We start from the raw sequence: 23,015 nt of genomic DNA on the forward strand, positions 1-23,015 counted from the left end.
ATCTATTTTTAAAATTTAATACTTATATCAATTTTTTTTCACCAACTAAACATATTCATCAACTTATAAATTTTTTGTCGACTAAAAAATTGTATCATCTTAGCGGGGACGAAGAGAGTATTTTTCTGGTTAATGCTGGAATAGAGCTTTTAAATGGCCATAGGGAAAGTCGCGTAGACTGTAGAGAGAGTCGCTCTATACCGAACCCGACATCTCCCGTTTTCACCCGACCCGTTACCATCCTGAAACATAAGGGCATAACCCGACCCGAATAGACATTCACCCAACCCATCCCCGAATTTCGCATCTCTCTCTCTAACAAAGGGCATCTCATCGCAGCTCGGACGGAGCCGATTCGCCGGCAGCCGCTGCCCTTCACCTCCTACGGATAATCTCTAGAATAGATATCCTCGTTTTGAGTTTTCTCTGATTTTTACTATTTATCGACACTCGATATCGAGCTTCTCTAATTTTTATGGCTTCCGATGACGAAGATGCGAGTCTCGTTCATTTCCTCGAATCCGAAGTCCTATCTGGACTCTCCGAAGTGGTATACATCTCTTTTGGTTTTTTAATTTTTTTTTTGTAATAATTTTCAGTTTTTTTTAATGCAATTTTTTCATGATATATGTTTAAATCTATTTTCTGGATTGATATGCTACGAATTTAATGATATATGTTGAACTGCATATGTTTTCTGCGTTCAACTGTGTTATTGATATGCTTATAAGTTGTCGTTTAATCATTTTAGCTTTCTTCAATGGGAAAGAAGTGTTATAGTATTGTTCAACTATTATAGAGATTGATGTGCTGATAAGCTTAATTTAGAGATTTTGAAAGCCAGATTTTATTATTATTATTTTACTTTTAATATGCACTAGTGACCTAATTTATGATAATTTGTTTCTATTTATCTGAATAAAAGTGTGACTCTGTTTGGAGTCAAAGATTTTTTTTATATAAGTTGTATTTCATGTCTTTGATTAGACTAGTATAGACTAATACATTGCTTGTCTCAATTGTGTATTTTTTCCATTATGAAAAGTAAATGTCCTCTTAAGGTAGCAATATATTGAATATTGATGTATGTATAATAGTTGTTAGATTGTCAGGAAATACTATACCCTCTCAGGGGATATTTCTATTCTCTTTTCATTATTGTTGCATGCAATATCATTATGGGCTTCTATTTAGAAAATTGTCATTTTGCTACTTTGTTGGTTCATACAATGTGTTAAGAGAGTGAGTCTAGATTGGCATATATGATATATGTGTGAATCCGTTCGTCAATGTATATATAATTTGCTACCTTTGCAAATTTAGATATGTGGGATCCCTTTATATTGATGTATTACTCTTAAGTATTCTTTATTGGATAAAAGAAATAATTCCCAACACACAATTGTAATTGGATCTTTTGGAATGTGTGTGTGTGGCAGGAAGAGGAAGAAAGAGACGTGAAGAGACCGCGTGCTGAGGAGGGGCAACTAAGTGATCAAGAAGAGGAGGAGCAGCAGGAAGCAAAGAAAATAAGAATCGGCGAGGGTGAAATTAGTGATGAAGAACTTTCAAGGGTGCTGCGGTCAACGTCCTCATCATCACTGTCATCTGTTGAGCTGGAAACTGAAGTAAAAACTGTATCTTCACCTCCAAAAGGAAGCGAGACTGTCATATCTGGCAATAGCAGTCGTGGGAGGCATGTCATGGAAAGCAAACCTGCCCCAAAGAGGATTGAGACTGGGATTTTCAGCCACATCCCTCCTGAGTTGTTGTATCACATCCTCAAATTTCTCTCTTCTGAGGTTACAAGAATATTTTAGCATTTGTCGAACCTTATTCTGTTAAGTATCTTAACTGATCGAGCTATAATTTCTGATAATTGGAATGCAGGATCTTGTTTCTTGCACGTTGGTTTGTAGGTTCATGAGTTTTGCTGCTTCAGATGAGTCACTGTGGCGTCGCTTGTTAGTATTATTCCCCCTTTTTTTCTGAAGCAGTTTGACATCATCTGCTCGTTTACAAAAATATGCACCCTTTCCTCTCTTGTAGATATTGTATGCGGTGGGGTCTGCTGCCTCCGAAAAAGCCACGAGAATGTGCGTGGAAGAACCTTTACATCAAGGTAGTTTTCCTCCAAAGATCTGGCTTAATACTGACCCAATAATTTGAGATTATTTTCGTTATAGCTTTCAACAATTGCATTTTTGAGATTGAAACTGAGGCTACTCAGCTGTTTTTTTTTTCTTGTTTTGCAGCGTGATGAAGAAGACATGGCAGAGTTTGTGCGAAGCTGCCCGACTGAATTCAAAGAATATTACATCCAAATGCAGGTGGCCAAGAGAAGCCAAGCACCTAATCGTTCTCAGGTGAAAAAAATTAAGTGTTCTGATGTAGAGTTTTGTTATACTTGCCGATGTGCTTGATTGCTCACATTGTATGTTGACGTTCTCCTGATTAAATATAAGAACCAGTTAAGTTAAAGTTTCAGTAATCATAACTCATAAGTGATGAATGGCCATGTATTCCTTCAGCAACTTAAAATATTCACCATTTATATTATATGGCATGTCAATAGCAAGAGGCTTTTAATGAGGGAAACCAATGTAGGACACTAGGACTGTATCCTGGACTCCCATGATCTTCCAACCCTGCAGTCCGAAATGTTACCAGAAGGCTTCTATTTTAGTTAGAATTTAGAAATTAATGGAGGATCTACCTGTTATTGTAAACAAACTAAATTAACTTATTAATACTTAATTCACACTTACAACATCTATATATATATACAGGGTACAGTTATACTACAAACTCCTCTCCCCCTCAAAAGTATAAAATACGACCTATTATACTACCATGGTGAATTCATTGTGAAAATTGACAAATTCATAGTATTAATTGTTTTTGTGCCCACCATGGGGCTTGAACCCATGATAACAAGGTATTTTGATTAGATATAACATGCTAACAAATGATAATGATGAATTCACAATTCGTAGGAAATCTACACAAATACATCACCGATTTAACGCAGATCTTCATAATGAGCCGATATAGTTCCTATTTTATAGTTAAAAAAAAAATCTTATGTGATCCAGATCCTATGCATCTTTTGCAATATGGTGTTTATTTTTTATATCCTATTACACGTGTACTGTATAATCTTGGAAAAAAGGTGTACATTTGAAGTATCTTCTATTTTTTGGGTTATGTGTAATAAATAGCTTGATGTTTAGGTGAATGATGACCGTATAATTCTTGATAAGACTCTTGCTGATCAAGTGTCCATTTGGAAGAGTAGCAGAGGCCTAACTGAAACAGCAGTACCCAATCACGCTTGCTCCGGAGAAAACTGCACTTACTATCAAATCGGAGATGTATTTGTGTGTGAGAAGACTGGGAATGTTCATGGTAAGGCCGTCCTTCTGTTTTGGTCAGAGACACGATGCAAACTTTGATTAAAAAAATTGTTTCTTCTCATTTCAATATTTGACAAGGATGATATAGACTGTTGACTTTCCCTTCTGTTTGTGTAGTCTGTGATGATACATGTAAAGATGTTATCATGGACCCTACAAATGAACTCTTGGTCTGCACCATCTCTGGCCGATGTTTTGATCGATTAATCTCACCAGATGAAATGGAACCTGATGTGGTAAGACATTTTTCCATGTAATTGGTGGACAGATTTTTTCTATTGGTTTCTTACTGTTTGTATAAGTGATTTAGCAGTGTTTTTTTTATCGCATTCATGAAGCTCCACAGAAGGTATTGGGAGGGGTGGGGAATGAATCGTGCTTCTTGTTAGTTGTCACAATTTGGAGACTCTCCCTACCGTAGATGTATGATGCACCATCCTGTAAAAATGGTCTCATACAGTATAGTATCTACAGATAATTTGCGTAAGGGTATAGTTCAGGCACAATAGATAGCCATAAGATAGTTAGTCGAGACTGTACGAAATAAATTATGAAGGATCATAGCGCTTGGCATGTTGCATATCCTTTCTTTCATTGTGTAGAAGTCATTCTTTGCTCGCATCGTTTCCGTTCTTTCTGATATATTTTTCTCCTGCTAGTATTTCTAATTCTTAAACATCTTTCTGTGACAATTGTAACGGCTGTGGGTCTCTTAATGAAACCGGATGATTTTGGGGCTAATGGTTTCTGAATATTTTTTTGTCGAAAATTCAGGAGCAACAGCAAGCTGCTGCTAACGATGAAGCGGAGCCTTTTATGGGATCTGGTCGTTTTGGTACGTGTATGCTACACATTGTCTCGTAAATGAACAGATTTTTCTCGCTCCCATGTACCCTATTTGTGATTTTTACTGTGTAATTCGTGCACCAGCTCGGGCATATTTACTGGGATATAACTGTGATGATGAGAAAGAGTTGGAGGCTGCATTGAGGTTTTGCTGATTTAGGTTCGTCTCTCAATTCTAGCTTCTACATGGTTTCGGAATCGTTGAAATAACATGGTGATGTATTTATGAGGGACACTTTAGCTGGTCACCTTCAAGTGTTTTCTTGTGAAGAAGAAGCTATATATGTATTTAATGTATCAGCCTAAAGAATGGATATTCTCTCATCTTGCATATTTGCTTAGTTGTTTGTGTGTTTTATCTTAAATTAAGGAAAACTTGAGCATGGTGTTTGATAGGTATATAATTCGGACGAAACCCAACAAATTTGACTGCAAAATGGGATGTATATTGTTTTGTTAGATGTCTATTTATCTTTACAACCAAGAGAAAAATCATGAGTTGTGTAAATGCTCATGCTTAAATAAATTTCATGAATTGTAATTCTAATATTAAAGCGAAGGGAACTAGTTGGATTCTAGTTCAGTTAAATTTATAGTACGACTAACATATAGCCTTCTCAAAATTTGATGTCAGGCAAACCGGTCTATGATTTTATTACCAAAATGTTTGTACTCCTCCATCCATATGAATATATCAATTCATTTATATATATATTTTTTTGGGATGTGATCAAATGCAAATTCTAAATATTGTATAAACTCTAAGCTATGATCTGGATCGTTAGAAAATGTCAACAGATGACGAAATAACAGCAATAAAAAATGTCAACACAGTGTCAACGGTTGAAGCTGTGTTGCCATTATGTTGACAATATGGTGATATTTTTTGTTGCTATTATATTTGTTAATATTTTTTAACGATTCAGATTATAGTTTAAAGTGTGTACAATATTTAGACATTGCATTTTAACAAGTTTTGAAATTAGAAAGGAAGGTCTATTCATTACGTACTTATATATGCTGCTTAGCTGGCACATGTCGTTGTTTATTGATTTCTTCATTCCAACTCTAGTGTAATTTCTAACTATGTTTGATATATATTTAAATAATACGCTTACATTGTATTGCAATTTTGTGATGAGTTAGTTTATAGTAAATTATTAACCTTGTATTCCACGACACAAATTTAAAATGTCACTTTTCATGTAAATAGTCCATGAGACTATCACTATCTACCCATTTTGTTGATCCGTGAGTTATTAAGGTTTAAGTCGATGAACTATTTATTTATCATAAAAGGGGAATATTATGTATATAAGGAAAATGAGAGTACCACGGGACACTTCCATAGCAATAAAAAACAGCTACTACAAGTTATCTGTAAAGCCCAGAAATGACTTGGAATGAAAGCGATTGTTCATGTTTGATTTTTACACGGTAATCATTTCAATGTATATAATTAATTTCATAATTATTTCTTGATTATTTAGAGACTAATGGGCTATTGTCGAATTAGATTATAAAATTATGTTAGGTTTAATAAGGATGTAATTGAGTTCTTTCAAAATTACTGCTCGCAATTGAAGGAGAGAATTTTATATGGATCTTAATTATAAGAAAACACATTTAGCCAAATATGTAATCTGAGTACATGTATAATCTAAACACACCTTAGTTATAACTATAAAATGTAGCTCAATTGACTCATGCAATATAGTAAACCTTAAAAAAAATATTCACTCCCTCTTTTAAAAATATAAGTTTGTGAAGCAACACAAATTTTAATATACAATTGGGAAAGTAAGAGAAATATAAGGAAAAAATGACAGTAGAATATGAGTCCCACTTCAACAAAGAGAAAAAAAAATCTTAAAATAGAAAATTTGTATTTTTAAGAGACAAACCAAAATGAAAGTAATTTCTATTTTTAATGACAAATATGGAGTATAATTATAGATTTGTTATATATAAGTATTTACATTTAGAATTTGGAGTGGTGTGTCAACTAGCCACCCAGCATGAGGATATCAATAATCAATAAACTAGTCACCTAGTAGTAATGAACTACTACTAACATTATTCTTCGAGAAATTGAGAGATATTAACTTAACTTAATTTTTCAAACAAAATAAAAATGATCTCTTTAAATATACAAACTTCTAGGTAACTGTTCTGTATTTGAGTAAAAAGTTTTGATTTATGTACAAGACAACAATTGAGTGAAAATTCATGTATTTAGACACATTTATCTCTAATGATTTTTTTACAATTATAGCTTCTATATATTTAAATCCTAACAATATTTTTAAGATTAAATAATGTTAATTTTTGTTTTATTCTGTGTGATTTACATTATATTAGAAGTTTGCTTGTAGATGTAACAACCCGAACTTTCGTACTTTATTATAATTATTAGCCTAAAGATAAATAATAAGTGATCGTTGTAGCATTCGAAATCTGCCATTTTCATGTATAATAATTGATCTTGGAATTATAAATAATCGTTGCTTAGTTCTCGAACGAATACTTCAAGTAAAAAAAAAAAAGTAACACTAAATAAAAAGTTATAATGTCCAGCATATCTCCGAAGTCCGCTAAATTACTATTATACAAATTTATCAAATCCTTATCTATTACAATTAGAGAAAAGTTTACGCAGCCAGTTCAACGGTCGTGCTCGCACTCCAAGAAAGTCCGGTACATCATCACGGAAGACTATGGATGTTATTTATTTTCCTACATCAAAGCCACGAGCTTAAACTGAGTTTTTCCTACACCAAATTAAATGAACAAGTGAATAATACTCAAATAATTAAATTTATATATATAAAAAAAAGAATCTATATAATAATAATAATAATAATAAATAAATAGAATAAAATAATGTGTAACATTGGATAGATCCGAGAGAATATATGCAATCATGCAGCATTTAATGGTGCATTAATTAGAGAGCAGGAGGAAATCATATCCTCTTACAGAATATTTTTTTTTTTAAAGATAAGTTTCACTAACATCTTCCATCTTTTGTATAAGTACGTAGTTATCACAATAAATTTTCACCTCCACATCACTATCAACCACAAAATAGAGACTTTGTCCCCAAGTTTCATAAACAAACTGCCAAAATGGAAGCAGCTGCCTCTCCTCACCTCTCCTCCTCCCCACTTTTCGACACCCAAAGTTTCACAAGGAAAGGGGTGCAGCGAGTAGTAGCAAGGAGCGAGAGGAGCCCCACAACAAAGAATAAATTACCAAGCAAGGTAACTTCACAACGCACTCTCCTTGCATCATGTGTAGAACAACCACAGTGTTAGCCAAGAATTTAGAAAATTCAATAGGAATCTCATCTCGTCGCAACAATAAGAATGACTCAGTGATCAAGAATCAAGCTCTTTACATGGCAATATAGGCTGCTAGAATTAAGCAGTACGATCCCTAAACTTTGAGCACCCAAGTATCAAAAGCAATAATCAATCCCTACAAGATCAAGGTGTAAACATCACAAATATTCAGGACTTTCAACTTAGAAACTTAGATGCACTCGTAGTTACAGTAATAACTCAAATAATTGAGTAGAAGGGGAAGGGGGAAGGAGAACTTAGCTTTAGGTTGAGACTGACGGGCTGCGGAGCAGCAATCGCTGCACGGTCACTGCGGAACAGCAGCAATCGCCACTCCGAACATCGGACGACAGTGAGCGGCGGCGCTGGTCGCCGAGAGAGAGAGAGAGGAACCGACGGAGAGAGGGCACCGATCCGCTGCTGTCCGGAGACGGCCGGTCTGCCGGGAGAAGGACGACGAAGCCGCCGCCTGCGCATGCACGGCGGCGGCGAATCTGGAAAGACGGAGGGGGGGATGGCGGCGCGACGGCGTGAGGCTGAGAGAGGGAGAGAAGGGGGAGAAGAGAGGGAGAAAGGAGCGCCGCCGCTCCGGCGGCCCCTGGTGGATCGGCGGCGACGGGGGAGAGAGGGGAGGGAGAGGGGCTGCTGTCGTGAGATTGATGAATGGGGGAGGAAGAAGACTTAGTTTTTTTTACATAGGGTTTTAATTGGGCTTATTTTACTTGGGCTAATGAATTAATTGGTTTTGGGCCATGAATATAATTAGCAATAGGCTATGCAAAATAAATCCGAGCCCAATCCACTTAAATTGTTTTGGGGCTTTAGAATATTAATTTGAGAGATAAGTGGAGAATTTGGGTTTTGTAAATAAATCTTTGGGTTGATAATTGAATTAATTGTGGGGAATTGTTTAATTAATTTTAGAATATTTCCAAGGCCAAAATAAATATAAATTCTCGGTGGGAAATTATTATGATAAGTTAACCGTGGGATTGAATAAATTTTTAGGAGTTATTTAATTAATTTCGAAATAATTTTTGAAGTATGAATAATTTATCCCAAGTCCGGAAAACATATAATTTTTCTTAACAAAGGGAAAATGGTTGCGATAATTCAATTATGCGCTTAAATAAATCTTGGGAATTTTGTTCGATATTATGATGGAAAATACGAGGAGCTAACGGAGGAATTATGGGCGTAAGCGGCCGACCGACATCACCCCGCGACGCCTCGGGCGGCCGCTAAGGAAATGGAAAGAAAGAGGGAGACGACGTTCTCAAGCCACAGAAATAATTAAGTTTAATAAAGAAGTGCTATTAATTAAATTTCTCAATTTAATTAATATGCAAGTTTCTAAAATTTTCTAACGGTGAACAAATGATAAAAGAAATGAAGTAGGGGCATGCATTCCTATAAGTATGTGAATTTCTCGAGTCTTATTAGTACGTTGTTTGTTTTCAAAAAGGTTATCTCCGCAAGTAAGGTCGGAGTAAGAAATTCAAGTTAAAGGAACTAAACGAACCAGGTGAGCTTTTCTATACTAAGAATACAAATCGTATTTTATGAATACACGAACACCTGTCTGTGATTTTTAATGATGTTGTCTTGCCATAAATGTTTTGTGTATGATGCCTATCTGTTGGCTACGGCCAAGTGAATTATGAATGATGATATAAGTCAAATTCGGGTCCCAGTGAGGGTGGTGTCCCCGCTCGGACTAGTGTACACAAGCTACCTCTGACATGTTAGTCAAAGCAGGTGACCGAGGAAGGTGGCCACCTTCCCGGCACAAGCTACCTCTCTCATGTTGGGCAGAGCAGGTGACCGAGGAAGGTGGCCACCTTCCCGGCACATGAATGTAAGGTGACCGTGGGAGAACACCATCTCCACGGCACAATGTGATCAGATATGGCAAGGAATGGAAAGAACTTAGACTGCGCAGTCGAATAAAGATTTTTAGTAAGCTCAGGTCTTTTAAATAAAACCCCTGGGTGTTACTGTGATGATGGCTTGACAATATTTTCAAAAGTATATTTGTATTTTTCGGCAATGTGTTCACTGAGTACATTTTGTACTCAGCCCTGCATATATTTCTAAATGTGCAGGTTGAGCAGCGAAGTGGTGGAGGAAGTGCTATTGAGACAAGACATTTAATTCAGTCAGATTTTGACTCTCTGAGGTTCATGTCTTCATACATGGAACCGCGTTCATTTGCTTCCGTTGTGCATCTTAAAAGACTCGAGTCTATTTTGTTCAAAACTCTGATTTTATTTCGAGCTATTCCCATTTGTTTCGAGCTATGGTCGAGTTGTGTTGATTTTCCCCTTTCTTCCCCGCTTCTTTAATCCTCCCCTAGTCGCGATCAACCGTGTTTTCTATCCTTTGAAAATGCGGTCGTGACAGAGTGGTATCAGAGCATTCTTTCTCGCTCTGAACCCGAGAGTCTTCTTTGAAAATCTTTGGTCTAGCCTTGTTCCACTAGACTGTCTAATCGATGAAAATGCTCTTAGCACTCCCACCAATCGCACTCAACGAGCAAAAAGGTAACTTGTTCTTTTTCAAAAGAAAGTCAAGATGTTTGAAAGTTTGAAATGGAGAAATAACTCATGCAGTTAATTTGAGTGAACAGATGAAAATATTGTGTTAAAAGAAAAAGTTGATGTTTCTTGATTTGGTAGCATGCTTAAAGAAAGAGTTGGTATGTCTTTTCTTGGCTAAAGACTGTGAATGTATGAATAAAAGAAGTAACTTTCCTAAATGAAAAAAAAAAGGTACTGAAATATGAAAGTATAAAGTATACTAGTCTAGTACCAATTGGTGAAATGATATCTCTTTTTGAGGTAGTCATTGCATCATGTTGCTGGTATGGGGAAATCAAAATTTCCAAAAACTTAGAATACTTAGTTATGCGTTCCTTCTAGAACACAATATGAACTCAAACTTAGAAGTACATTATGAACATTTCTCGCTTTCCTGAGCGACGAAAAGAAAAGGACGGGATAAGAGAGAAACTTTGTCACGAGAAAAGCAATCCAACATAGAACAAAACGATATTCTAGAAAGGTGGTAGGGGTTAGATGCCATTTTATACGTCCCAATGACATGAATAATCTAGGTTAGCCATGGTCTATCTTGACAATCCAATCACTCCAAAGGATCATACCTTCGATCCAACTTAGCGATATACACATATTTAGCAAGAGAATTGACTGCAACGTAGAAAAAGTATCCAGTCTTGCAAATAATAAGTAAACAGAAACAACGTGTTACGAGGATGGGCGTTATGACGAACCGAGAGTACCAAAGAGTCGTAACCCCATATATGGTCATCTGACGTGATCGAAAAGTGAAAGTAGCTTGTGACCAAAGTTTTTCATAACTCAGTTACCATTCTCTATAAAGAATTAAACAAGGGAGTATCACCATTGTACTTAACCAAGAAGATACATCGGCAACGCTTACTTGGATTCCCATGAATTCCATTTTTCTCGCACCCCTCTTGATCAAAATACCTTTTGTTGAATTAAGAACTTAAATGACTCCTTTTGCAAGGTAATGTGCCATTACTTTCCCTCTTCTATGTCAAGATTGTGAATCACTTTCAGTTTTGAGCTTACTCCCTCATGTTTTCTGATAACCTCCAGTGACTACGGTCCTTCTTTACTCATTCTGCATAAAAGCAATACTTTGACTCTCTGAATTCTTGCCAGCAAACTCTTATACTCGGAGCTGCTTTATTTATAGCCTTCAGAATGAACATGTTTCCCTAAACTATTGTCTCTTCAATGATAATATTCTTCAAAGATCATTAGTGGACTTTTTGTTTTCAAAAGTGCTTCTTGACAAGCTCTTTATTTTATATGAGTAGTTCCCTCTTCTTAATTCCATTAAAAATTATTCCATCATGCTTTGAGCTCTTTAGCAACTCCAAGTCTAAAGTACTTTGCTCTCTTCCTGAACTAGTTTGCTCTGATTGTCTTCTCTACTAGTTAATTTCCGTGATTTGGTTAAAAACTTTGTGAATTCATTAACGTGATATAGTATCACGATGTTGTTGACCCAAAAGGGTAGTTCCTTGTTATTCTTCTTTCTCAAATCCACTTGAGCCCGATCATTTTCAGTCTTACTATATTGTAGCAGCCATCTGGTGAGACTTTAAACCTTTTAATTTGACCCTTTGTGATTTCAGACATACTTATTGACAAGCTCTTTGTTTTACATGAGTACTCTCACCTTCTGAATTCAAATATGACTGTTTTCTCTTGATTTGAGCTTTTCTGCATTGCTTCTCCCTTGGCTAGTTTTCTCTTGTTGCCCTCCTTATTAGTTAGTTTCCCTGAATTGCTTATAAACTCTAAACATTTCGTTGATATGATCTTCTATCACAGTGTTGTTGAGCAAATTGCAGTTGTTTGTTTTTCCTATTCTTTTCAAATCCATTTGTAACCCACCATCTCAGGTCTTCCTGTTATCATCCGGAGATACTGGAAACTTTTTCTACTTCACTGTTCATTTTGATTATTTTATTTGGCAACCTATTATTGACATCTGCATTCTATTCATCATACCCCACTTTTGCAATTGATTTCATCTGGCAAGCTCTTCCCACAATAAAATTCTCAAGCTCTATGGGTATAGCTTAAGCCCTTTGAAGTTGTATCTTTTCTTTTCTGAGAGTGAGCATAATGAGCCCAATTGAGCCTAGTCTTTGCACTTCATGAAAACCTTTGTAGCAAACTACTGGTGAAAGTTTGTGGTGAACCAAACACTCACGTAATTGAAATAACTATAATTGTTTTATTTTCATGGTTACCTTGGATCCTAGACAAAGAAAAAAAAAACGATTCGAATATTTCTATTAGGATCCCAAATTCAGTTCCTATCAAAGTTAAAACTGTTAGACCACCTCTAAATTTCCTCGCGTGAGACCCTCAAGAAAGCGCGAGACCGGCAAAAATCCTATGCAGATGAACGTCGAACCGAATTGAAATTTAACATCGGAGAGAAGGTCTTTTTGAAAGTATCCCCTTTCAAAGGAATAACTAGATTTCGACTCAAGGGAAAGCTGAAACCACGATTTATTGGACCCTATGAAATTCGGGAAGAAGTGGGCCCAGTAGCATATCGCTTGGCATTACCACCCAACTTTGGGAACGTACACAACGTACTCCACGTCTCCCAATTTCGAAGGTATGTGTTTGACCCAAAACATGTGATTCGCCACGAAGGAATCGGTCTAGAACCTGACCTGAGTTACGAAGAAAAGTCGGTAGAAATAATAGATTGAAAGGTGCAACAGCTTCGGAACAAGTCGATTACTACAATGAAAGTTTTGTGGAAAAACCACGGACAGGAAGAAGCAAGATGGGAGCTAGAAAAGAAAATGAAGGAGAAATATTCTGAGCTTTTTGTCTAAATACTTCTTAAATTTCGGGACGAAATTTCTTTTAAGAGGGGTAGAATGTAACAACCCGAACTTTCGTACTTTATTATAATTATTAGCCTAAAGATAAGTAATAAGTGATCGTTGTAGCATTCGAAATCTGCCATTTTCATGTATAATAATTGATCTTGGAATTATAAATAATCGTTGCTTAGTTCTCGAACGAATACTTCAAGTAAAAAAAAAAAAGTAACACTAAATAAAAAGTTATAATGTCCAGCATATCTCCGAAGTCCGCTAAATTACTATTATACAAATTTATCAAATCCTTATCTATTACAATTAGAGAAAAGTTCACGCAGCCAGTTCAACGGTCGTGCTCGCACTCCAAGAAAGTCTGGTACATCATCACGGAAGACTATGGATGTTATTTGTTTTCCTACATCAAAGCCACGAGCTTAAACTGAGTTTTTCCTACACCAAATTAAATGAACAAGTGAATAATACTCAAATAATTAAATTTATATATATAAAAAAAGAATCTATATAATAATAATAATAATAATAAATAAATAGAATAAAATAAGGTGTAACATTGGATAGATCCGAGAGAATATATGCAATCATGCAGCATTTAATGGTGCATTAATTAGAGAGCATGAGGAAATCATATCCTCTTACAGAATATATTTTTTTTTTAAAGATAAGTTTCACTAACATCTTCCATCTTTTGTATAAGTACGTAGTTATCACAATAAATTTTCACCTCCACATCACTATCAACCACAAAATAGAGACTTTGTCCCCAAGTTTCATAAACAAACTGCCAAAATGGAAGCAGCTGCCTCTCCTCACCTCTCCTCCTCCCCACTTTTCGACACCCAAAGTTTCACAAGGAAAGGGGTGCAGCGAGTAGTAGCAAGGAGCGAGAGGAGCCCCACAACAAAGAATAAATTACCAAGCAAGGTAACTTCACAACGCACTCTCCTTGCATCATGTGTAGAACAACCACAGTGTTAGCCAAGAATTTAGAAAATTCAATAGGAATCTCATCTCGTTGCAACAATAAGAATGACTCAGTGATCAAGAATCAAGCTCTTTACATGGCAATATAGGCTGCTAGAATTAAGCAGTACGATCCCTAAACTTTGAGCACCCAAGAGCAATAATCAATCCCTACAAGATCAAGGTGTAAACATCACAAATATTCAGGACTTTCAACTTAGAAACTTAGATGCACTCATAGTTACAGTAATAACTCAAAGAATTGAGTAGAAGGGGAAGGGGGAAGGAGAACTTAGCTTTAGGTTGAGACTGACGGGCTGCGGAGCAGCAATCGCTGCACGGTCACTGCGGAACAGCAGCAATCGCCACTCCGAACATCGGACGACAGTGAGCGGCGGCGCTGGTCGCCGAGAGAGAGAGAGAGGAACCGACGGAGAGAGGGAGCACCGATCCGCTGCTGTCCGGAGACGGCCGGTCTGCCGGGAGAAGGACGACGAAGCCGCCGCCTGCGATCGTTGTAGCATTCGAAATCTGCCATTTTCATGTATAATAATTGATCTTGGAATTATAAATAATCGTTGCTTAGTTCTCGAACGAATACTTCAAGGAAAAAAAAAAGTAACACTAAATAAAAAGTTATAATGTCCAGCATATCTCCGAAGTCCGCTAAATTACTATTATACAAATTTATCAAATCCTTATCTATTACAATTAGAGAAAAGTTCACGCAGCCAGTTCAACGGTCGTGCTCGCACTCCAAGAAAGTCCGGTACATCATCACGGAAGACTATGGATGTTATTTGTTTTCCTACATCAAAGCCACGAGCTTAAACTGAGTTTTTCCTACACCAAATTAAATGAACAAGTGAATAATACTCAAATAATTAAATTTATATATATAAAAAAAGAATCTATATAATAATAATAATAATAAATAAATAGAATAAAATAAGGTGTAACATTGGATAGATCCGAGAGAATATATGCAATCATGCAGCACTTAATGGTGCATTAATTAGAGAGCAGGAGGAAATCATATCCTCTTACAGAATATATTTTTTTTTAAAGATAAGTTTCACTAACATCTTCCATCTTTTGTATAAGTACGTAGTTATCACAATAAATTTTCACCTCCACATCACTATCAACCACAAAATAGAGACTTTGTCCCCAAGTTTCATAAACAAACTGCCAAAATGGAAGCAGCTGCCTCTCCTCACCTCTCCTCCTCCCCACTTTTCGACACCCAAAGTTTCACAAGGAAAGGGGTGCAGCGAGTAGTAGCAAGGAGCGAGAGGAGCCCCACAACAAAGAATAAATTACCAAGCAAGGTAACTTCACAACGCACTCTCCTTGCATCATGTGTAGAACAACCACAGTGTTAGCCAAGAATTTAGAAAATTCAATAGGAATCTCATCTCGTCGCAACAATAAGAATGACTCAGTGATCAAGAATCAAGCTCTTTACATGGCAATATAGGCTGCTAGAATTAAGCAGTACGATCCCTAAACTTTGAGCACCCAAGTATCAAAAGCAATAATCAATCCCTACAAGATCAAGGTGTAAACATCACAAATATTCAGGACTTTCAACTTAGAAACTTAGATGCACTCGTAGTTACAGTAATAACTCAAATAATTGAGTAGAAGGGGAAGGGGGAAGGAGAACTTAGCTTTAGGTTGAGACTGACGGGCTGCGGAGCAGCAATCGCTGCACGGTCACTGCGGAACAGCAGCAATCGCCACTCCGAACATCGGACGACAGTGAGCGGCGGCGCTGGTCGCCGAGAGAGAGAGAGAGGAACCGACGGAGAGAGGGAGCACCGATCCGCTGCTGTCCGGAGACGGCCGGTCTGCCGGGAGAAGGACGACGAAGCCGCCGCCTGCGCATGCACGGCGGCGGCGAATCTGGAAAGACGGAGGGGGGGATGGCGGCGCGACGGCGTGAGGCTGAGAGAGGGAGAGAAGGGGGAGAAGAGAGGGAGAAAGGAGCGCCGCCGCTCCGGCGGCCCCTGGTGGATCGGCGGCGACGGGGGAGAGAGGGGAGGGAGAGGGGCTGCTGTCGTGAGATTGATGAATGGGGGAGGAAGAAGACTTAGTTTTTTTTACATAGGGTTTTAATTGGGCTTATTTTACTTGGGCTAATGAATTAATTGGTTTTGGGCCATGAATATAATTAGCAATAGGCTATGCAAAATAAATCCGAGCCCAATCCACTTAAATTGTTTTGGGGCTTTAGAATATTAATTTGAGAGATAAGTGGAGAATTTGGGTTTTGTAAATAAATCTTTGGGTTGATAATTGAATTAATTGTGGGGAATTGTTTAATTAATTTTAGAATATTTCCTAGGCCAAAATAAATATAAATTCTCGGTGGGAAATTATTATGATAAGTTAACCGTGGGATTGAATAAATTTTTAGGAGTTATTTAATTAATTTCGAAATAATTTTTGAAGTATGAATAATTTAGGTGATGCATGTTTCCCTTATCACAAAAAGCAAATTATCAAAATGGTATCTCAAAATAGTTTTCTATCAAAAATAATTAATACTACTAACAAACTCATTATATCATCGACACCGATTTTCTTGATAAGATCAAAATTTTAGAAAGAAAAAAAAGTGGATGTGGTGGTACCCTCTTTTTCTTTAATCAATTTATACTTTTTTCATAGCATTAAAGGGAAAAAAACAAAAAGAAAAGAGAAAACTATGATAGCGAATTAATTAACTAACCAAAAAATACAGACAAACAACCAAATGAACTCTAAACATGTTATATTTGTTTCAGAAAAGGGTTTGGTAACATGAATTTATGGGTGGTTTCCATGCACTCCACAAATTGCCAAAAATTAGCTGTAAACAAATAAATGAATTATTAAGATTTGTGGGGTAAGGGTCTGCGATAATATTTTGTTTTTTACTTCTTTCTATTTTTATAATTTGTTTTTTTAATTTTGCTTCATAGAATTTGGATTTGTAGGTCATTTATTAGGCATGAGTTTTCACATCCATCCAGGGTGGATTCATTGCCTCACCTCATACATGATGTATTTATTACCTCATACGTGATGTAAATAAGGGAACTTTTTTTGGTCCGCAAACTTCCGTAACATTTGAAAATATCTTTTGAGGTCTATGAACTTCGATTTAATATCATTTGATCTATTTTTTTATTGTTTCAAATATTTTTGGGTGAAAATACCCTTAAGCCATAAAAAGTATTTCAGTCTATTTACTCTCTTTTCTTCATTAAAATATTAAGAGAACATATTTTTTGTTCCGCGAACTTTGCGAAAATACTCCATGCGTCCCGCAATAGGAGTCATATTTAGTTATGACACGAGTTTTAGGAAATGTAAAGAAAAATAGATTGAATAAGTTAGTAGAATATGAGTTCCACTTATATATATTAGTTTTATAATAAAATGTGAGTGAAATAAGTTGGTGGAATGTGAGGCCTACTTACTATTTATGGTAAAAGTGAAATATGACTCTTATTGTGGGACGACCGAAATAACAAAACAAGACTCTTATTGTGGGACGGAGGGAGTATCATTTTTGGTCTAAGTTTTATTCATTGAGAAAGTGGAATTTCTCCGGTGAGATTGTCCTTAGAGAAATCAAAGGAGTTTAACGAGGTGATGTATCCGACAATCTGTGGGATTCCACTGCAAAATCTTTTGTTGTTCAGGTTTTAAAAAAAGATATAGAAGTTTTTAAATTGAAATCGATATCGAGTCATCAAGATTATTCTTCTCAAGATTCATCCTCTTTATACACAACAAACTCCTAATTTCATCAATGTTTTCTTCAAATTTGTCGTGACTCAAATCCAACTTCTCAAGAAAATCCAATCTCGTTAAACTATTGGAGGTTTTTCCAGAGAGACAATGGTGATCAAGAGTTAAGGATTTAAGCTTGGCAGCAGAGCTCCATGAATTAGGGATCGAGGAAGTGAGATTATCACATTGAAGAGCGAGAGAGGATGAGAGAGAAAGACTCAATGGGTCGAACCAGCGAAGGAATTAAAGCTCGGACCAAAAATGATATTTTTGTAAAGTTCACGAACCTAAAAAGATACTCTCTCAATATTTTAATGAGGAAGAGAGTAAATAGATAAAATTGCTCTTTATGGCCTTGAGGATATTTTCACCAATTTTTTTTAAAATAATGTAAAAGTAGCTCAAATGATATTAAATCAAATTTCTTGAATCTAAAAGAATATTTTTAAATATTACGGACTATTAGGGGCAATTAGACATAATGAAATCAAATAAAATATGAAAGGTTAAAGATAAAACAATAGGTAATAAATAAAGAAAAATCACCTTAAATTTGTTTACACTTGAGGAAACTCGAGGAGTCATCAAGCAAAGAATTCAAGAGATATCCAATCAAGCAACGATTTGATTATATTGAACATGTTTTCTATTGCATTTGCTTTAATTTGGATAGCTAAAATCCCATAATTTTTGAGCTCCTATTACTTCCCCCGTCCACAAAAAATAGTCTCATATGTGGATAACACGAGTTTTAATGAGAAAAAATAGTAAAGTAAGAAAAAAATTAGAAAAAAATGGATAAAGTATAAGAGATAATGAGAAAAAATAGATAAAATATAAGAGATGAACTTTCTATTTACAGAAATGAAGCTATTTTTTATGGACATTCCAAAATGTCAAAATAAAACTATTTTTCGTGGACGGAGTGGGTATATCTTACTCCCTTCATCCCCATTAATTGTCCACTTTTGCCATTTTGTTTCGTCCCCAATTAATTGTCCATTTTCACATTTTACCTGTAAATGGTAATATGTCTCACATTTCACTAACTCATTTCACTCCCATTTTATTAATATATAAAAGTGAGACCCATATCCCATTAACTTTTTCTAACACACTTTCCTTTATATTTATTAAAACATGTATCTGAACCAAGTAGACAATCGTTAGGGGAGGAGGGAGTATGTTAAAACTCTTATTTTTTTCAAGTATTCTTGTGCTCACCACAGTTTCAAGTGGATTACAACTTTATTGGTTGGTATTCGTGTTGGTACGAGATTCGATTGATAAGTGTTGATACATGATCATGAATACTAATTGATACCTTCGTTCAATGAAATCAACATATTTTAGGTGAAGAGTGATGGCACGTAGTATGAAATCCACAATTTAGGTACTTCGACAAAAGGTATAGACAAAAGTAGTCATCAGTCAGTCTTATTAAAAATTGAGTCATTAATGAACATAGAGTAGTGTTAGGAATTCTTGTATTCATCTAATGAGCGCAGCGGAAATTGCAGACAAGAATAACAGATCTAGATTCATAATCATATTGCAAGTTGAGCATGTAAAACACAACGAAACTAAATCTTACTTGTTGTTGTGTTTTCTTCTACGATTGTGTCCTGCAAGTTGAATCCACTACTATCGAGGTCCACGTGTATTCTGATCCGATGCAGGAACAATTCCTCGGTACAATCGCTCTATAGAGAAAGCTAGGAATTCTCTACAAAGCTTTACGTATTTTCTCTCTAATGTTACGATATCTCCCATCTCCCACAATGGAGAATAAATAACCATTATATAGACAAAGAGTCATTAGGGTTTCATGATTGTTGGGCTTATGGACTAATTATAATTGTAGCCCAACTATAATTATTTAATCCATATTAATCTAATCTAGCCCATATCCTTTCAATCTCTCACTTGGACTAGCATTAGATATAATACGCAGTTCCAACTTTGTACCCTTGAGCGGATCTAAAAACACTTATAGTGTGACCCTTTAGGCCCTCATTATCGACGACGATCTAATCGAAGTCTGCACAAAACTCCTAGACTGCGTTGGCAGCGTAGCTCGATATATGAAGGACGTTTACGTGAATTCGGTAAACAAGCCTTTACACAAAGTTTATAGTAACATCCTTTCATTCACGAACCACCCGATTGAGCCTAAGATTTGTCATATGTCATCCAAATAGCTCAATCACTTTATCTCATCTTTATTAAATGACCCATTCGATCATATTCAATTACTTTAATTGAATATGTCTTTGCATTAGCCAATGACTTAATGGTCAAGTAATACAGAGAATTTGAGTGTTCTCTCGAAATTCTAATCGAGGAATGAATCTCATTCTTGGCTCAACTACCATTTCCATTTATCTTATGATGTACCCAACACAAGTCCGTGTCTTAATCCTCCGAGGGGAGGCAAAGCGTTGTACAAGGTCAAAGCACACCACTCAACAAACAAAATGTGTAATGACCTCAGATCCAAGGACTATTACATACTTCATGTACTAATAAACTGTAGACACTTCACAAAACAGTTTAATAGTAGGGTATACCAATACTCTCCAAAGTATACCATGTGTCCATCACGAGTATCTAATATCTCATAGTTGTGAGAACAACTACATTCTCGAAGAATGTGATGCAAACCCCATGCTAACCTATAACATATCACCAATATCCCATTCTTGATGATCATTGGTTAGGGCTATTTTAGAATTATACTATATCATTAATGTCTCACACCATTAACGACAGTCACAATTCAAGGGAACAAATATTTAGAATAAAATCAAACATTTAAAACAATTATTCCAATAAGTGCACAAAACCCATATGAAATAAAATTTTCATATAATGTGATCAAGTAATATTGTCTCAACACAAAATGTTTCTAAGACATATAAAACTGTAACTCCCACTGATTCAAAGCCATCTACCAACATGCATAACACCTAAGCTCTCAAAGTGCTTGTTGTGTTTTGCTATACATAACGGTTTGGTGAAAGGATCAGCCAAGTTATCATCAGTGGGTACTCTTTCTAATTTTATGTCGCCTCTTTCAATTATTTCTCTGATCAGATGATATCTTCTGGGAACATGCTTGTTCCTGTTCGTAGCTCTGGGTTCTTTTGCTTGCGCAACAGCACCAGTGTTGTCACAATACAAAGGTATTGCACTATTGGCACTCGGAATGACACCCAGTTCTTTAACGAACTCTAACAAAGCAACAACTTCTTTGGCAGCTTCAGATGCAGCAATATACTCGGCTTCGGTGGTGGAATCGGCAGTTGTACCTTGTTTGGAACTATTCCAACTCACTGCTCCACCATTGAGGACAAAAACATATCCAGACTGAGACTTATAGTCGTTATGGTCTGTTTGGAAACTAGCATCAGTGTACCCAGTAACTGATAACTCTGGTTGTCCACCATAGACTAAGAAATATTCTTTAGTCCTTCTAAGGTACTTAAGAATAGTCTTAACGGTTTTCCAATGTTCCTCACCGGGATTTTGCTGAAATCTGCATGTCATGCTAAGCGCATAGGCCACATCTGGCCTAGTAGAAATCATGGCATACATAATAGATCCTATAGCCGAAGCATACGGGATCCTTTTCATGTTGTCTCTTTCTTTGTCATTAGAAGGACAATCCTTCTTTGACAATACAATGCCATGTCCCATAGGAAGAAAACCTTTCTTAGAATTCTCCATTGAGAAGCGCCTTAGCAACTTGTCTATGTAAGTGGATTGTGATAATCCCAACATCCTATTCGGTCTATCTCGATAGATCTTGATTCCAAGGATGTAGGAAGCATCACCCAGATCCTTCATCATAAAGGAACTAGACAACCATTCTTTCACAGATTGCATCATGGAACGATCGCTTCTCATAATCAAGATGTCATCAACATATATGATAAGGAAGACAACGTTACCATTCTCGCGTTTACTATAAACACATGGGTCCTCTTTGCTTCTGACAAAACCAAACGATTTGATTGTTCTGTCAAAACAAATATTCCAACTCCTCGAAGCTTGCTTAAGTCCATAGATGGACTTCTTTAGCTTGCACACTGCATTCGGCCTTTCTTTCGATACAAAACCTTCTGGCTGTGTCATATAGACATCGCCTTCTAATTCTCCATTGAGAAATGCGGTTTTGACATCCATTTGCCAAATGTCGAAATTGTAGTATGCAGCAATTGCAAGTAATATCCTAATGGACTTGATCTTAGCAACTGGCGAAAACGTTTCATCATAGTCAATGCCTTCGCGCTGACTATAACCCTTTGCCACTAACCTAGCCTTGTAGGTTTGTACTTTGCCATTTGCATCTCTCTTCTTTTTGAAGATCCATTTGCAACCTATGGGGTAAACCCCATCTGGCAAGTCAACTAGTTCCCAGACTAAGTTGAAGTACATCGAGTCCATTTCAGATATCAAGGCTTCAAGCCACTTCTCTCGATCGGTGTCCGACACCGCCTCGGTATAGGTCTTAGGCTCATCATCATCTAAATCAACTTCATCATCTTGGTTCTCAACCATTAGATTCAGTCTCTCAGGTGCACGACGAATCCTTCTAGACCTATTGAGTTGGTTTTCTTCTGGCTCGGGCTGTTCATTCTGATTGTGAGTAGGCCCAGGAATATCACTATGATCTTCTTGAGGTAGAGGTGATGCAACTATTGTATCATCTTGTATTTGATGCATCTCATTGTCTTGAGGAGGTTCTTCGAGAGTCCCTCTAAGGTCTCCTCTAATAGTATTTTCCCCTCCCAATAGATCATCAAAAACTCCCACTGAGTTATTGTTCAAACCATTTGACAATACATCATCCTCATTGTTAACTTGTGGTTCTTGAATTTCTTCAAGATCTACTTCAAGATCTACTGTATTTTGACCTTGTTCCTTGCAGACATAACTGTCTTCAAGGAACGTCACATTCCTTGATGTTATCACCTTGTGATTTTCAGGACAATAGAAATCGTATCCCCTAGTTTGTTTAGGATATCCCACAAAGTAACACTTCTCACTTTTAGATTCCAACTTATCAGTCATTTGTTTCTTAACAAAAGCTGGACAACCCAAGGTCCGCATATAGTTAAGACAGGGCTTTTTGCCATACCATAACTCATATGGTGTTTTCTCAACTGATTTAGATGGAACTCTATTCAGAATGTAAATAGCAGTCAATAAAGCATGACCCCAGAGAAATAA

General features: G+C 36.4%; 1 protein-coding gene and 3 long non-coding RNA genes across 4 annotated transcripts; 2 read left to right on the forward strand and 2 right to left on the reverse strand.

Annotated features, from left to right (window-relative positions):
• The first annotated feature begins 269 nt into the window (after positions 1–269).
• LOC121772508 (F-box protein SKIP31-like) lies at positions 270–4,627 on the forward strand. The gene is made up of 9 exons (XM_042169638.1): positions 270–550; positions 1,440–1,802; positions 1,891–1,964; positions 2,050–2,122; positions 2,256–2,366; positions 3,234–3,408; positions 3,534–3,652; positions 4,191–4,251; positions 4,347–4,627. The coding sequence occupies exons 1-9, from the start codon at positions 476–478 to the stop codon at positions 4,415–4,417; spliced, it is 1,122 nt and encodes a 373-aa protein (XP_042025572.1). The 5' UTR covers positions 270–475; the 3' UTR covers positions 4,418–4,627.
• A 2,168-nt stretch (positions 4,628–6,795) lies between these two features.
• On the reverse strand, positions 6,796–8,475 carry LOC121772056. Its single transcript, XR_006044262.1, has 2 exons — positions 7,663–8,475; positions 6,796–7,033 (listed from the first exon to the last, which is right to left on the reverse strand). It is a non-coding gene; the product is annotated as an uncharacterized LOC121772056 (long non-coding RNA).
• Positions 7,031–18,170, forward strand: LOC121772059. Its single transcript, XR_006044264.1, has 3 exons — positions 7,031–7,525; positions 9,072–9,131; positions 17,882–18,170. It is a non-coding gene; the product is annotated as an uncharacterized LOC121772059 (long non-coding RNA).
• LOC121772057 lies at positions 14,646–17,434 on the reverse strand. The gene is made up of 2 exons (XR_006044263.1): positions 15,463–17,434; positions 14,646–14,837 (listed from the first exon to the last, which is right to left on the reverse strand). It is a non-coding gene; the product is annotated as an uncharacterized LOC121772057 (long non-coding RNA).
• Positions 18,171–23,015: the final 4,845 nt, after the last annotated feature.

Source organism: Salvia splendens, chromosome 16 (assembly GCF_004379255.2).
Source record: "Salvia splendens isolate huo1 chromosome 16, SspV2, whole genome shotgun sequence".
Taxonomy (NCBI): domain Eukaryota; kingdom Viridiplantae; phylum Streptophyta; class Magnoliopsida; order Lamiales; family Lamiaceae; genus Salvia; species Salvia splendens.

Excerpts from the sequence above, each read along its gene's own strand:
- LOC121772508 (XM_042169638.1), top strand. The coding sequence starts at position 476 with ATGGCTTCCGATGACGAAGATGCGAGTCTCGTTCATTTCCTCGAATCC. Across the intron at positions 551-1,439 it reads TATCTGGACTCTCCGAAGTG|GAAGAGGAAGAAAGAGACGT; the intron begins GTATACATCTCT and ends TGTGTGTGGCAG. Across the intron at positions 2,123-2,255 it reads GGAAGAACCTTTACATCAAG|CGTGATGAAGAAGACATGGC; the intron begins GTAGTTTTCCTC and ends CTTGTTTTGCAG.